This window comes from Equus asinus, chromosome 29 (genome assembly GCF_041296235.1).
Source record: "Equus asinus isolate D_3611 breed Donkey chromosome 29, EquAss-T2T_v2, whole genome shotgun sequence".
NCBI classification, from domain to species: domain Eukaryota; kingdom Metazoa; phylum Chordata; class Mammalia; order Perissodactyla; family Equidae; genus Equus; species Equus asinus.
The window spans coordinates 30,625,854-30,642,201 of NC_091818.1; the positions used below are offsets into that span (position 1 = coordinate 30,625,854).

At 36.5% G+C, this 16,348-nt stretch overlaps 1 protein-coding gene across 1 annotated transcript in view; it reads left to right on the plus strand.

Moving 5' to 3' along the window:
- ST8SIA6 (ST8 alpha-N-acetyl-neuraminide alpha-2,8-sialyltransferase 6) overlaps window positions 1–16,348 on the plus strand; it is a 120,534-nt gene that overhangs the window by 74,141 nt on the left and 30,045 nt on the right. Inside the window, exon 4 of the mRNA XM_014846051.3 lies at window positions 5,687–5,773. Coding sequence (XP_014701537.2) covers window positions 5,687–5,773 — 87 coding nt within the window. The remainder of the gene's footprint in view (window positions 1–5,686; window positions 5,774–16,348) is intronic.

Here is a 16,348-nt window from a genome sequence, read left to right on the forward strand (position 1 = left end):
ATAATTATTTTGAGACTGATCATTGTTTTTGCAGGTATCAATAATTCATTCCTTTTCATCACTGCATAAAAGCAACAATATTCCATTGTATGTATATGCCACAATTTGTTTACCCATTCATCTCTTAATGAATATTTAGATGGTTTTCCGTTTTGGGCTGTTACAAATAAAGCTGCTATGAACAGTAGTGCTCAAGTCTTGGTGCAGATATAAGTTTTCATTTCTCTTGGATAAATGCCTAGGAGTGGAATAGGTGAGTTGAATGGTAGGTGTATGTTTAGCTTTTGAAGAAACTACAAAATGGCTTTCCAAAGCAGTTGTATATTTTACATTCCCACTAGTAGTGTATGAAGGTTCCAGTCACTCCACCCATTGCCAAATTTAGTTGGTTTCTTTTCCATTTTAGCCATTCTAGTGGATGTGTTGTGGTATCTAATTGTGATTTTAAATTGCATTTCCCTTGTAACTAATATTGTTGAGCATCTTTTCACGCATTGGTTTGCCATCTGTCTATCATCTTTTTTGAAGTGTTTTCAAATCTTTTGCTTATTTTTTAATTGGGTGTTTTTCTTATCATTGAATTTTAAGAGTTCTTTATATATCCAGGATACAAGTTCTATGTCAGTTATGTGTCATACAAGTATTTCTTGCAGTCTGTGGTTGCATTTTCATTTTATTCACAATGAGATGTAACCTTTTAATTTTGACAAAGTTTAGTTTATAGATTTCTTCTATTGTAGTTTGTATATATTGTGCATAGTGTGTACAAAACCCAAGGTCACTAAGATTTTTTTTCTTATGTTTATTCTTGAAATTTTCCAACTTTAGTTCTTACATTTAGGGTAATGATTCATTTTGGGTTAATATTTTTGTATATAGAGTGAGGTATTTTAAAAATAGATAGTTCTCCAATCATTCCAGCAACATTTTTTAAAAAGATTATTCTTTTCCCATTGAACTACCTTGTTGAAAATCTTTAATTCTAGATTTTCTATTCATCCATTAATTTATTTATCTGTCTTGACAGAAATAAGACACTGTTCTGATTATTTTAGCACAGTAATAAGTCCTGAAATCAGGTACTGCAACTCTTCCAAATTTGTTACTTTTCAAATTTTTTTGGCTTTCCAGGTCTTTAAATTTCCATATGAGTTTTAGAATCAGCTTCTCGATTTCTAAAAAAATGACTGCTGGAATTTTGGTTAATATTGTACCAAATATATAAATTTGGGGAAAATTGACATCTTAATAATCTTGAATCTTCTCACCCCTGAATATAGGCTATTACTTCATTTATTTAGGTCTTCTTTAATTTCTCTTAGCAATATTTTGCGCTTTTAAGTGTGCAGATCTTGCACATCTTTGGTCAAATTTATTCCTAAGTTTTCATATGTTTGATGTTATTATTAATGGAATTGTTTTTAATTTTAATTCTAGTTGTTTCTTGCTAGTCTACAGAAGTAGAATTATTCAGTTCATTGACCTTGTATTCTGCAAATTTGCTAAATTATTAGCTCTAGTAACTTTTTTTGTAGATTCCTCAGATGATCATGTGATGTCTGAATAAAGACAGTTTTACTTCTTCCTTTTTAATCTGGATAGATTTATTTCTTTTTCTTGCTTTATTGCACTGGTTGGATCTCCACTACATTGTGGAAGAGAGATAGTGAGTGAACATCCTTGCCTTGATCCTGATCTTAGGGGGAAACATTCAGTCTTTCATTACTATGTATGACCCCAGCTATAGGATTTTTTTAGTAGATGTCCTTGACCAACTTGTGTAGGTTCCTTTCTACATCAAGTTTGCTGAGAGTTTTTGTCATTGCTGAATGTTGAATTAGGTCAAATGCTTTTTTTTTTTAATGTAGTGAGATCATTGCTGTTTTTCTTTTTTATTCTATTAGTATGGTGAGTTGCATGGATTGACTTTCAAATAAACCAAACTTCCATTCCTGAGATACACCCTACTTGGGCATAGTGCCTTATCCTTTTTACATATTGTTGGATTCAATTTGCTGATATTTTGTTGAGGATTTTTGCATCTATGTTTATGAGGAATATTGGTCTGTATTTTGTTTTCTTTCTTTTAATGTCTTTTTCTGGTTTTGGTACCAGAGTATCACTGTTCTCAGAGAATGAGTTTGGAAGTATCCCCCTACTTCAATTCTATAGAAGAGTTGTGTAGAATTGATATTAATATTTCTTAAATGTTTGATAAAATTCTCCAGTGAAGCCATCAGGGCCTGATGTTTTCTTTGTGGGATGGATTTTAATTGCAAATTCAATTTTATTAATAGCTACAGGACTATTCCCATTACGTATTTCTTCTTGAGTGAGCTTTGGTAATTCATGTCTTTCAATGAATATGTTGTTGCATCTAAGGTGTCAAATTTTTTGGCATAAAGTTGTTATTATACTTTTAATGTCTGTAGGACTACTCATTCTGCACCCTCTCTTATTACTAATATTGATCATTTGTATCTTCTCACACTTCTACCTGATCAGTATGGCAAGAAGTTTATCAATTTTATTGATTTTTCAATGAACTAGCTTTTTATTTCATTGATTCTTTTCTTCCTATTTTGTCAGTTTCTGCTTTTACCCTATTTTTTTTCATGATAATATTTCTTGCTCAGAAATCTACTTTATCTGATATAAATATAGACACTCTGGCTTTGTTTTATTTAGTTCTACTATGGTATAACTTTTCCCATCTTTTTACTTTTAACTAGTTTATTTGTATGAAATGGACTTCTTGTAAACAATATACGATTGGTTCCTGCCTTCTAAAGATCCCATCTGATGTTCTCTGCCTTTTAATTGGAATGTTTAGATTATTTACATTTAATGTCATTATTCATATGGTTGGGTTTAAATCTACCATCGTGCTGTTTGTTTTCCATTTGCCTGATTCTTGCTCCCTTTTCCTCTTTTTCTGCATTCTTTTGGATTGAGTAATTTTATGATGACATTTTATTACTTTTTGTGATTTTGTTTGTTTTTATAGCTTTGCATGAACAGTATACCTCTTTTTCTTGTCATAGTCTACTTGCAAGTAATTTATACTGCTTCTATCCTCCTCCCCCCTTTCTGACCTCTGTTCTATAGTTTTCATGCATTTATTTTTACATATGTTATAAACTTCTCAATATATTATTATTATATTTACTTTAAATGGTCAATTATTTATTAAAGAGACCTAGAAAAATACAAAAATGTCTTTCATATATATTTACATATTGTAACATTTCCAGTGCTTTCCATTACTTTGTGTCAATCCAGATTACAATCTGGGTTCATTTTTCTTCTGCCCAAAGGACTTCCTTTAGTATTCCTTGTACTTCAGGTTTGCTGGTATGAATTCTTTCAGTCTTTGTATGCTCGAAAAAGTCTTTATGTTACCTTCATTTTTTTAAAGGTTTCCTGACTATACAATTCTAGGTTGACAGTCTCCCCAAATCCTGTTCTGAGTTTTAATGATGTTGTTCCACTGCCTTCCAACTTTCATTCTTTCTGACAAGTCTGTAATTTTTTTTTTTGCTATGTACATAATATTTTTTCTCTAACTACTTTTCAGATTTTCTTTTTATCACTGATTTAAAGAAATTTTATTATTATGTGCCTTGGTATAGTCTTATTTATGTTTCTTGTGATTTGGGTTTGTTAAGCTTCTTGGGTCTGTGGATTTATAGTTTTCATTAAATTTGGAAAATTTGGCCCATAATTTTTTTCAAAAATTTTTTTGTCTCTTTTCTCTTGCTTGGACCACAATTTCTTGTATATTAGGCCACTTGAGGTTGTCTCACAATTGAATGATTCTCTGTAACTTTTTCATTCAATCTTTTTTATCCCTTTATGTTCCATCTCAATAGTTTCTATTGCTATGTCTTCAAGTTCCCTAGTCTTCTTATCTCAGCTATGCGTCGAGAAGTTTAATTTTTTTCATCTAATAAATGACATTTAAATAAAACCTTAAACTCAGACACATTTATTTTTTATGATTTGACAGTAATTTCCCATTTACTGTACTTTTCATGATATGTTTTGTCTTGATGATTTAAAATACATTGCAATTCTCATTGATTTAGTTAGATAAGATATTTGTATTTGGCCCCTCCCTTTCCATTTTCTCTTTAGTAGAGGTTGTGAGACAATGATTCTTTTGTTACTTTGCCTGATGGACCCTGGTACACACAGTGCTCTGACTGTTGTCTTGTTTTCAATATGATCATATGCCTTGGTGGTAAACAAGACTTCCCCACTGGAGCAGACTTCGCCCCAGAAGTCAAGAGACAGGAGAGAATAGCCGCAGTGTCATGTCTCTCTTAAAGAACCGGAAATTGAAAGAGACTTCGTTAGGCTGCTCAATGTGTATTTCTTCTTTTTTGAGCTTAATGCTGTCTTGCAGGGTGTCTCTGGGTGTCTCCCACCAGCTGGAGACTGGCAATCTTCACTCCAGATAGGAATCGTCACATGTCGACAAAGTTTTGGGACCAGCGTATAGATCTCTCATGCCACTTAGTGTACTAGGACAAGTCTTAGGGCCCATGGGAGGGAAGTAAATCTGTTAAAGTTGAAAGCCTGTATACAAATAAATCCATTTTTAATCTCTCTTGTGGTAGCTCTTTGCCTTGCTTCTCCTTTAGTATTTAGCAAAGTCTTTCAAGATTTTCAGCTTTCCTTAGGTGGGCCAACAGAAACCAAGGTAAAATATTCTTGACTAATCTTAGTGGCAACATTACAGAAAGAGATACCCAAAAGAAGTAAATTTCAGGGGGAAAGGAATTGCTTGGTTGACTACTTTCCCCAACTGTAACAAATACCTCCTTTCAGAGATAAACTTTGGAAGATCCGCATTTTGTTGTATGGGGATGAGGAAGTGATTTTCCTGACAAGGTTCTTTATTGCCCTCTCCCTTCCCCACCCAGTCACCAACACATACTCTATCTTCTCTTTTCACCAACACATACTCTATCTCTTTATTCCAGAGCCTTGATCTCAAACAACTGGCAACTTATGACTAAGATATTAATTGAAAGAAAATTTAAGGGTTTTTTCACTCAAAGGATATTTGCATTTTAAGTGATGAGCCTTAAAGACTAAAGTCTATTCTGTGGTTAAAGGAATTAATACTTGATGGAATTTCAGAGAGAGTGAAATCTATTGGGGACTGGGATCCAGCCAAACGGTACCATTGTGCTTATAATTTTTTGTGCCATATATATCTCTCTTAACTGGGCCTAATCTGGTTATTTATTGTACTGTTTAGAATTAAAATTTAGGATGATTATTTTGGAGAAATTTGATCTATATATCCCAAGGTAAATCTATCAACTTAGAGTCTGAAAAAAATGATAAACCATATATTTATGGCAAGCATCTATAAAATATATATTTATTTGTCATTGAGTTAAAGCTAAGGTGAAATGGCCATAAAACATGAATGTGAGTTGGTGCGTTGTCATGGTTTGTTTGCTAAATCAACATAATAATTCTTTGCAAATTGTATATTCCTAGAAGTTTTGAAATGTTTTTATATTTACTTATTTCTACGTCACCTTATTTCAGAAAAGATTCAAGAAGGCTAAAATGAGTAGATTATAAAAATGTCTTTAGAAGACTTACATATTTGTTTAGCAATAGGTAAGATCCTGATTTTCTAATTTCATTGACATTTGACTTTTAGGTATTCAGAGGATGACTATCTTCGAATTGTCACAAATATACAGAGCTGTCCTTGGAAACGACAAGTGGAAGAATATGAGAATTTTAGGTAAAAAAATTCTTCATAAGTAATCTGAGATAAAACATGTCTTGTATATTTGCTTCTAGGGAAAATAAGCAACATGTAAAAAACAGGGGGGGGGCGTGACAATCAAGATGATTTCCTTCTAAGACCCTCTCATGAGGTACAGGCCACTCCATCCTTATCTCTTTTCTAGAAATTTGCAGTTATGTGCAGGAATTAATTACAAACATCCCAAGTTCAAACAGAAAGGTTTTTTTAAGACTTTTTATTATATTTTAGAGGCTGTCTCGTCTTTGTGGTACCATTTGTATTAGACATTTATTTATTTTGTAAATAACATGTAAGAGCGTTAAGGAATGTTTGGAAAACAGAAGGAAAAAATCATCCACAATCAGATCACTTTAGAACGAAAACTCTTCTTCTCTGGATATTCTCTTATGGTTTTTCTCATTAGCTTTTTGACACCAGCAACATTTAGGAGCTTCAATTGCTCCAGGTAATAATCTGGAAAGGAACCATCAACCTGACAAGACCAGGTTATCAACTGATAATTATAGAGCTGTCCCGTGCTTGGATAGTTTAGAGCCCACCTAGGCAGAGATAAATTATGATAAGATAGGGGCTGGCCTGGTGGCACAGTGGTTAAGTGTGCTTGCTCCACTTCAGCAGTCCGGGGTTCGCCCGGTTCAGATCCCGAGGGTGGACATAGCACTGCTTGGCAAGCCATGCTGCAGTAGGCGTCCCACATATAAAGTAGAGGAAGATGGGCACGGATGTTAGCTCAGGGCCAGTCTTCCTCAGCAAAAAAGGGAGGATTGGCAGCAGATGTTAGCTCAGGGCTAATCTTCCTCAAAAGAAAAAATTATGTTAAGTTAATGTGCTGCGGAGGGAGTGTAGATATTTATCTGACACTCCTTCCTCCCAAAACCTGCTCGTAAGGGGCAGCTGGGCCAGTTATCTCTGTGCTTGCCTGGTCTACATAGCTCAGCTTTTCATTGCTCACATTATGATTCTTTGCTGAGCATCCAACATGAGTTTTGTCTGGTGCCAAGTTATTTTATTCTATTACAATCCAGAAATACGTTTTTATCTTTACTGGTTCGTATTTTCAAAGTTTGCTTTCAGCATCAAGTATTGTAGAAACCTTATTAAAGAGACTTTGCTTTCCCCTAAGATTCTCTAAGGAGCACCTGCTGCTTGGGTCTCTTTCCTGCGGGAAGGCAGCCCTTCGTGTTTACTCAGTGCTGTGGCACTTTCCAGCTACCTTCAGTCAGTGTACGCTGGAGTTGTTGGGCCAACTGCTTTTGATTCTGCTGCCAATATGAGAGGGGTTCCGGTCAGCTCCCGCTGGGTGAAAGAGTAACTTCCTGATTGGGTCAAAGCCAGAAGTGAATATCTTCTCTCCATTGGGTAGACACATAGATGTTGTGACTTCCTGTAGGACACCACTAAGCATCTTTCCTTACTGGCATCCCAGGGTGAGGGATGGGAAAAGGGATTTCTGTTTATCTTATTTTCAGGGTATTTTATGCCACACAGTCTGCTATGGACTGAATGTGTCCCCTCAGAAGTCATAAGTTGAAAACCTCACCTACAATGTGATGGTATTTGGAGGTGGAGCCTTTGGGAGGTGATGAGGTTACGAGAGTAGAGCTCTCCTGAATGGGATTAATGACCTTAGAAAAGGAACTCCAGATTCCTCTCTCACCCGTTCTCCCATGTGAGGACACGACAAGAAGATGGCTGTCTAAGAACCAGGAAGGGGGTTCTCACTAGACACCAAATCTGCCAGCACCTTGATCTTGGATTTCCCAGCCTGAAGAATTGGGAAAATGAATTCCTGTTGTTTATAAGCCACCCAGACTATAGTGTTCTGTTATAACTAAGACACAGGCTTACTCAAGAGGAGATTTGAGGGATCCCAGTGACAGGGAGACCAGATAGAAAATTGCGTGGGCAATTGTAACCTAAATGATCACAGGGTCAATGAGTGGCAGAGAGTCTGGTTTTGAGAGACCTTTCTACATGTGCAGAAAAAGAAAAAAAGGAAAGGGGAAATGTTCAGATATTGAGCTATCTAGGATCGATCCAATGTAATTAGCTAGAAAGACCAGATGGGTAGTGACACCAATAATCGAACTAGGGATAGAGGAGCTTCTACTTCTGGCTGTAAAGTTAATTTAGACCAAGGCTTCTGAGAATAATACAAGACATAGTACCAAACACCTGTTTGAGGGCATTGGCGAGCTACCAAGGTGGCGAGAATCCACAGGACTAAGATCTAGAAGACGAGAGAAGCTGAGGGAGGTAAGCCCTGCATCTGGAGCTGCTTTTTCTCACAGGGAAATTGCAGATGCAAAAGTAAAAGCCTGGCAGAGAGGCAGAGATGCTGAGCAGAGCTTCCGGCAATCCCTAAAAAAGAACAGTTCTCTAAACCACTGAAGCCCAAATCAAAATCATCTCCATCCTCAGTTGGATTTTGATCTGCCCTTAGCCTAGATATCTGAAAGAAACGAAAGTAAATCCTCTCGAAGAAGAGGGTGACCTCATCCTGAGCCTTAAATGATCTCTGCAAGGTTTCACACATAGTGTCTTGCTCAATTAAAAAAAAAAATTCTCTTTACAGCTTATTTCTTTCTTCCCTTGTTGCTTTGTGGTGGTTGTTGTTGTTGTTAAAAATTAGTAGTCTTCAAATCCAAAGCTGCAAGAGAGTCACTGCTGCAGATTTTGGTGGATAGAAGCTGTCTAGATGGATGGTGCAGACAGAATGGCCATTTTCCCTTTAGTACCCATCTCAGTGTAAAAAGTGCATCAGTAACTTGATGATGACCCAATGGCCTTTCCATCCCCTCAGGGCCAATTTAAGTAAACAGCTGGGACCATAACACTTATTGTTTGTTGTCATTCAAGAGAACAGTCATGGGGACATTTATTTATTTACTTGAATATTGTAATTTTATTTTTATGGGCATATTTATAAACTACAATATATATATAAACCTTCAACAGAAGTCTGTGCAATTAAATCATAATGAACTGCCCACTTTCCTAAATTTTTACCGACATAGCTGGCCAAATCTGAGGAGTTTCTGGCTTATTTATGAAGCTGGTATTATCAAAATGTCTCCTCTTATTGTAGATGTCAAGTAACTGAAGACTTTTCCATTCTACTTACTTACAGCATTTTATGCCAAATTGGAGAAAAGCGAAATGTGAGCCTTAAAAAGGTGGTCATATTCTTTCAGCAGGAATTACAAAAGTTACATTAAATTCTGAAGAATATGAGCAAGTGAATATGTTCTAAATCCAGCTGCAACCTGGTGGTGGAAACTCCCAACCGTTAACACCTCGGGGCTGTTAGAAAATTACGTGACTTCTGTAGTCACATGATCTAAAAATAAGAAAGCTTTTAAGAGTTATTTTTCTTAAATAAATATGCCAATTGTAGCCAAGGGGATAAATTTTATTTATCAATAAGTATTTGTTTAGGATTTATTATGTCAAAGCATGGTGGACCCCCACAGCCTGGTACAGCGCGGAATGCAAAGCAGGACCTCAATAAATATATGTTAAATGAATAGATGCAGGAAAGTTAACAAGAAAAATGCAAGGTTTTCTTATTGACCTCAAAGGCATTGTAGTCAGTTTGAAGAGACAAAAAATAAAATTATGAATATTTATGGTGTAGTGTCAAAATGAGTGATTTATACAAATACCAGAATATATCAACGCCTGATCCCTGTGGGATATAATTTCTTGAAATGTTTTGTGGGAAGAGGCAGGACTCGAGCTGTAACTCTGAGGATGAATAGAAAGGGAAGGAGAGTCCAATATGGCAGTGATGGGACCGGAATAAACATGAGTAAGTTTCAGGAACAGCTTCATTGGCACAGTGAACTTGTAGTAAAGGGTGGTTGAGATGAAGGGGATTCTTGTAGGTGGATGAGGGTGGGCCTGATGATGCACAGGGCTCTGGTTATCAGCATAAAGTCCACAAGCTTTCTGTAGATACCAGGAACCTAATAGAGATATTCCTATCAAGGGAATTACATGTTGAATTTATTACTTTAAGGAATATATTCGGTCAGCAAAATATTATGTGAGTTGGAATCTTAGGAAGGAGTGAATAGACTGAAGGAAGTCAGAGCACTTAGGGGCTGGAGTAGAAAAGTGACTGTAGAATGGTGCAAATCTAAAACATCAATGGTAGCTATAAAAATATCAAGGAAGGGACACCTGACTGTGAGCTTCTTAGGGGCATGGGTGTATTTTATCTATCTTTGTCTCTCCAGTGCCCATGACACTGAATGGTACCCAATAAATAGCTGTAGTACACCTGACTGAAGAATTGACAGGCCTGGTTGCTTATTCATTCCTACTGTTCTAATGGAAGGAGAAGAAAAATGAAGAGTCAAAGATAGGTGAGAAATTTGGGGTCTGGTTGATTGGGATAATAGTGGTGCTAGTGAGAAGTAGAAAGATTTCAAAGGGAAGTTGCTTTTGAGAAGATAAACCCATTTTGGATAGGCTGTGTTTGAGCTGACATTGGGACAACCAGATGCAGATGATATTTCCTTGGTCCAGGATAAATATAAATGTTTAGGGAAAATGGCCTCTCCTGGAAGGTGACTGCAGTGTGAAACTAGCTTATGTGAGAAATATGGCCCTCTAAAAGCCTATCTTCTCAGCCATCTTTTTTTTTTCCACTTAACAGTGTTGGTCTTCCTTTTATAGATTCTTAAGCTTTTATTCATTCAGCACTTGATTGTGCATCTGAGGACTTGTAGCCTGCAGTTTGAGTCCCTAACTTCTCTCAGTCTTTACCTGGAAACATCTGAGGTCCATGTCACTGGTTCTATGAAGCCCTTGGAATTGCATGTGAAATTCTGTACATGTTTCTGGGAAAAAGATCCCTAACTTGCATCAAATTCTCAAGCAGTCTAGGACCCCCAGATGGTCTAAAATGTTTCTAAGAACTTTTCCAGACCTGGGGCTCTGTTTGCTTTGAGATTTGATTGCTTGTTTCATCTTCCCTGTAAGCATGGTTATTATAAGCTTACGTGTGGCCCTCTCTCGGATTTATCCCTCCCTATCATCCGGACATCCTAAGTTTCAGTGATGAATTGACATTTCTGTGAGATCCTAGTTGAACCTAAAGAGGGATTTAAGTAAAAGTTGAAAATGTCTTATCCCCAGTATTTTCTTGGCATCTAATTTCATTGACATATGGCCATACGAAGTTAAGAATGTTGAGCTGTCCGCCTTCTGCTTTAAAAATCATTAATTGATCTCCTATGACAATATTTTCCCCCAAGCACAAGCTGATAACACATATCATAATTTCCGGAAAATCTAGCCTGGATTTCAGTTTAAGAAATTATTGCTTTTTATGTTCTCTCCTCATTTTTAGAAACTGGTGGATGATCATTAGCTTGAACAGTCAGATATTTGAAAACAACCTCGAGATGCTTAAATTTGAATAAATGTTATGAAACACTCCCTCCTTCACCCTTAAAAGCTCCTTTGTGAGGCTCTGGAAACTTCTGGCAAGCAGGTTTTATCCCAGCAGAAGATCTTTGAGCTTCAATAATTAGCCTTAGATTCTTTAGGTAACTTGCAGGGTAATTACTGCATTAAGGTTTTATGAATCGTTTTCTAACTTATAAGAACTGATTCATTTTGTGTAATCGATTACAGAAAACTAATAGGTACCCAAGCAACAGTGTTTAATTTTCATTTTTTTCAAAATTACTCATACTATTATTTTGTTTTTGATTTCTTTTGAATTCTCTAATACCATTTGATTTCTTTAGTTGTCCCCATGTTTCGTAGACGTGATTTGAATCCAAAATCTCTGAATATTACCAATCACATATTTACTAAAAGCATGGTTGCTGAAAACCGTGCTAGTATGTAAACGAACACTTTTATTTTAAGACTCATGCAAATGAGATGCCTTTCAAATTACTTGTAAAACAGGTATTTTGTGCCTGATTACTTTGTTACAGATAACTATTACATGGTAGCAATTTTATTAAATCTCGAATTATCCCCTCAGGTTTGATTTGATTAAAATGTCTTGGAAATTGTTCCTTTGTCCTTCTTGTGTTTGATATATAAGAAAAGATTCCAATGCTGTGTTGGTAGATTCATTGGTATTTCCAAAATAACAGCCAGTGTGTTGCTTTCGTTTTTATTTGAGCTTCTTGGAAAAAAATACAGTGTTAAACAAAATAAATTTACATATTGTATGTTAATTTTTTTTACTACATGACACTTACATGATTAAAACAGTGCCATTTGATGATTTAACCTTATGAAAAGATATAAAATCTGCAAATAAATGGATGTTAATATTTTTCAAGAAATCATAGAAGTGAGCAACCAAATGTAGCTTAACCAACAAAGTTTTCAGCTATTTCTGAAATATTTTTCCAAAAGCAATAGTTACGGTTTGACTTTGGTTAGCCTTTTGTGAGCTCAAGACTTTTTTCATTCAATCAACACTTCCAGAGAATTATTATGGCCCAGGCATTTTGTTTTGTAGCCCAAATTTCTTGGAGAGAAGCAAAAATCATCTCTGTCAGGGGCTTCTTTTGATTATACAAGATCATATTCATTTTTCTGAGCCACTGTTTCTCTCCTCTTCATACACTTTAAATGTTTGCTGTTTATGACTCATACGGGGAGACTACGATGACGCCTCAAAGCAATACATATTTTTTTCTAAGTTTAAGAAGATGTGTGCACTTTATGATAGGTGTTTGGGGTCACTTGTCAGATTGAAAAAGCTTTTTTTCTTGGTTTCCTCTGCATCGAGACCATTTTTCACCGTTAATATCCTGTCATATCATCTTCTATTTGTCATACCATACAGCATGCCTGTGCATTTAGAGAAGCAACGAAAACCACACCATGTCATTATGCCTGCTGGATTTCATAATAGAAACTGCCTCTTGTACACTTAGGAACTACTTCTCCTCGTAGTCCTCAGAATATAAACTTGACCATAAAAATGCATTAAACCCACCTGGGATTCACTGATCTTCTACATTTTACTTCAAAATTTATCTCCCAAGTTAGACTCAATATTAACTCTATTGCTTGATGCTCCCATGTCAGATACTCCTCCTTCTAGACTTCCCTGCCTTTCAAACCCTCTGCTCCTTATTACATGGCTTTCAGTGTCTTCATTGGTACATTACGTTGTGTAAATATTAGTACAATATCCCAGAATATAGATCTTTTTCCAATGGTTCAGCATTGCTCCTTCACTCCTGAGTTTATATTTCAATTGACTTCCTGTCCTTTGCTTTGATGATCATTTTCTATGTTTTATTTTACCGTACTTTAGTTCTTCTATTCTACTCAATTATGTCAGCTGATCTTTCATACCCTTAGAAATATCAGTGCACACATTAGCTAGTAAGGGAAAAACTCAGTCATCTGAGTTGCTGACTGAATTTGGTCTTTATTCACCCTCTTGCCTTAGATTGAAACTTGCGTTGATCCCATTTTGAACACTGGTCACATAACCCTCTTGGACTTTCCCATGGCTGCCAGGTTATGAGGCAGAACTTGGAGTGGGCTGAGGTATAGCTGGGATGAACCCTTAGCAAAACTGCAAAGTATGTGACATGTTCGTTCATTTATTTTTCATTTCATATATATTTCAAAATGTATTGAACATCCACTCTGTGTCAGGTGCCTGGGTTTCCTCCTTCCTCCCTCCTTTGACCTTCTGTACATTGTCCCAGCCCTTTCTTTGCTTGTCTCTTGCTTCTCAGTGTGCAAGGCCTCAGGGCTCTGGGGACACTGCACCATGTCAAGTTTACATGTTCCCAAATGTTCCCTTCCTCTTTTTCCTAAAAACTCCAGTTTCTCTGTGCCAGACCTCCACGGACATGTAACTCATGCTAAGATGTGAATGATTAAGGGACTGACTCTGGAAGGAAAGGAAGCAAACAAGCACATATTGAGTGCCTACTGCATGCCAGCCACAATGCAGGGCACATTGAAATAAATTATTTCATTTAATCTTTACAGCAACTTGTGAGTTTTGTGTTATAATTCCCTTTTTACTGATGAGTAAATGCAAGCTTACTTTGTCTTCTGGACGGTTTCTCTGGGATTCCACTGGCATCTCAGATTCAACATGGGAAACGTTGATCATCTTTCCATAATCTGATCCTCTTTGTTCTGTGTCCCTTGACTTGGTCAAAGTCTTACCTTCAGCCAAAGTCAGAAACCCGGGGGACATCATTAGTTCTGAGCTCTGCCTCATCTCCTACATCCTGTCAATCCAACTCCATCTATTCTACCTCATTTGTGTCTTCACAATCTGTCTTTTCTTCAGCTCTGCTGACATTATTTGTCACCTGCATTACATTGCAGTTCCCTTTTGTCACCTTCCCTCCAAGGTTGTTTTCCTCCAGTGCAACCTTCCCACTACAACCGAAATAGTCATCCTACAGTACTTCATTGTATATATGGACTGCCCCCAACACTCTCCCCGCCTCCGAAATCAGTTACAATACTGATAACAAAGCTCTTCATGATCTGGCCTGTGTTTATCTCTTCACCTTCTCTCTTGCCACTACTCCCACTGTGCTCCATCTGTCCACCATTTTGAATGACTTGCAGTTTTTTCAAGGCTTTTTTCACTTAGCATATTCTCAAGGTTCATCCATTGTAACTCGTATGACCATTTCCTTCCTTTTTATTGTTAAGTAATATTGCATTGTATGGATATGCCATATTCTGTTTACCATTCATTAGCTGAACATGTGATTTCTTTCCCCTTTTTGGTTATTTTAAATAATATTACTATGAACATTTGTGGTTTTGTTTTCATTCTTCTTTTGTATACCTAGGAGTGGAATTTCTGGGTCATATGGTAACTTTAGATTTAACATTTTGAGGAACCACCAAACTGTTTTCTGAAATGAAGTGGCTGCACCATTTTACAGTTCCATCAGCAATATACAAGGTTCTAATTTTTCTGCATCCTCGGCAACACTTGTTATTGTATTTTTTCTAAATTTATTTTATTTTATTTTATTTTTGCTGAGGAAGATTCACTCTGAGCTAATATCTGTGCCAGTCTTCCTTTATTTTATACATGGGTCACCACCACAGCATGGCTGCCAACGAGTGGTGTAGGTCTGTGCCTGGGAACCAAACCCAGGCCACCAAAGCAGAGCATGCCAAACTTAATCACTAAGCCATGAGGCCAGCTCCCCAAATTTATTTTTAGCCATCCTTGTGGGTGTGAAATGATATCTCATTGTGGCTTTTATCTGCATTTCCTTAATGATTAATGATGTTGAGTATCTTTTCATGTGCTTATTGACGATTTGTATATCTTCTTTGGACAAATATCTCTTCCAATACCTTACTCATTTTAAATTGGACTCTTTGTCATTTTATTGTTGAGTTGTAAGAGTTCTTAACATATTTCAGGTACAAGTTCCTTAACAAATATATGATTTGCAAGTATTTTGTATGATTCTGTGGATTGTTTTTTTCCTCACTTTCTTTCTTCTTTTTTTTTTTGGTGGGGAAGATTAACCCTGAGCTAACATCCACCACCAGTCCTCCTTTTTGCTGAAGAAGATTGACCCTGAGCTAACATCTGTGCTGATCTTCCTCTATTTTATATGTGGGATGCCTGCCACCGCATGTTTTTACAAGTGGTGCATAGATCTGCACCGAGGATCCAAACTGGCGAACCTGGGCTGCCAAAGTGGAGCACGCAAACTTAACTGCTATGCTACCAGGCCATCCCCTCCCCACTTTCTTGATGGTGTCCTTTGAAGCACAAAACTTTTAAATTTTGATGGAGCCTAATTTATTTGTTTTTATTTTTTGTCACTTGTGCTATTGGTGTCATTTCTAAGATAACCATTCCCTGACCCAAGATCCTGAAGATTTACTCCAATATTTTCTTTGAAGAGTTTATAGTTTTAGCTCTTATGTTTAGGTCTATGATCTACTTTGAATTAATTTCTGTATATGGTATGAGGTAGGGATCCAACTACATATCCAGTTGTCCCAGCATCATCTGTTGAGAATACTATTCTTTCTCCATTGAATTGTCTTGGTAGCCTTGTCAAAAATCAACTTACCATAAATGTAAGAGTTTCTTTCTGGACTCTCAATCCTATTTCATTGATTTTTCTATCCTTATGCCAACACCCCACGGTCTTGATTACTGTACCCTTTTAGTAAGTTTTGAAATTGGGAAGTATGACCACTACTCTACGTCTTACATTGTTAATCCACCTCGGAAGGGTATGGTTTTCTAAAAGTGTTCGTTCTTCCATCCTCTTTCTCCCTTCAGACAAATTGCTCCCTTTTGACCAGTTCCTCCTTTCTGCTCACTTCTTATTTCTCCTTCAGTTGCAATCCTTACATACTCATATTAATGGACTGCCTTGTGTAGGCTTTTTTCTCTATTTTTCTCTCTCTTCTCTCAGGGATCACCTTGGTCCTTTGATCTAGGTCTTTTAACAGTATATGCAAAGCTAGCCAATTGATTTTGGTCTTTTTGTAGATATACTATTTTACTGTTAGATCAGTGCATGTATGTCTCCAACA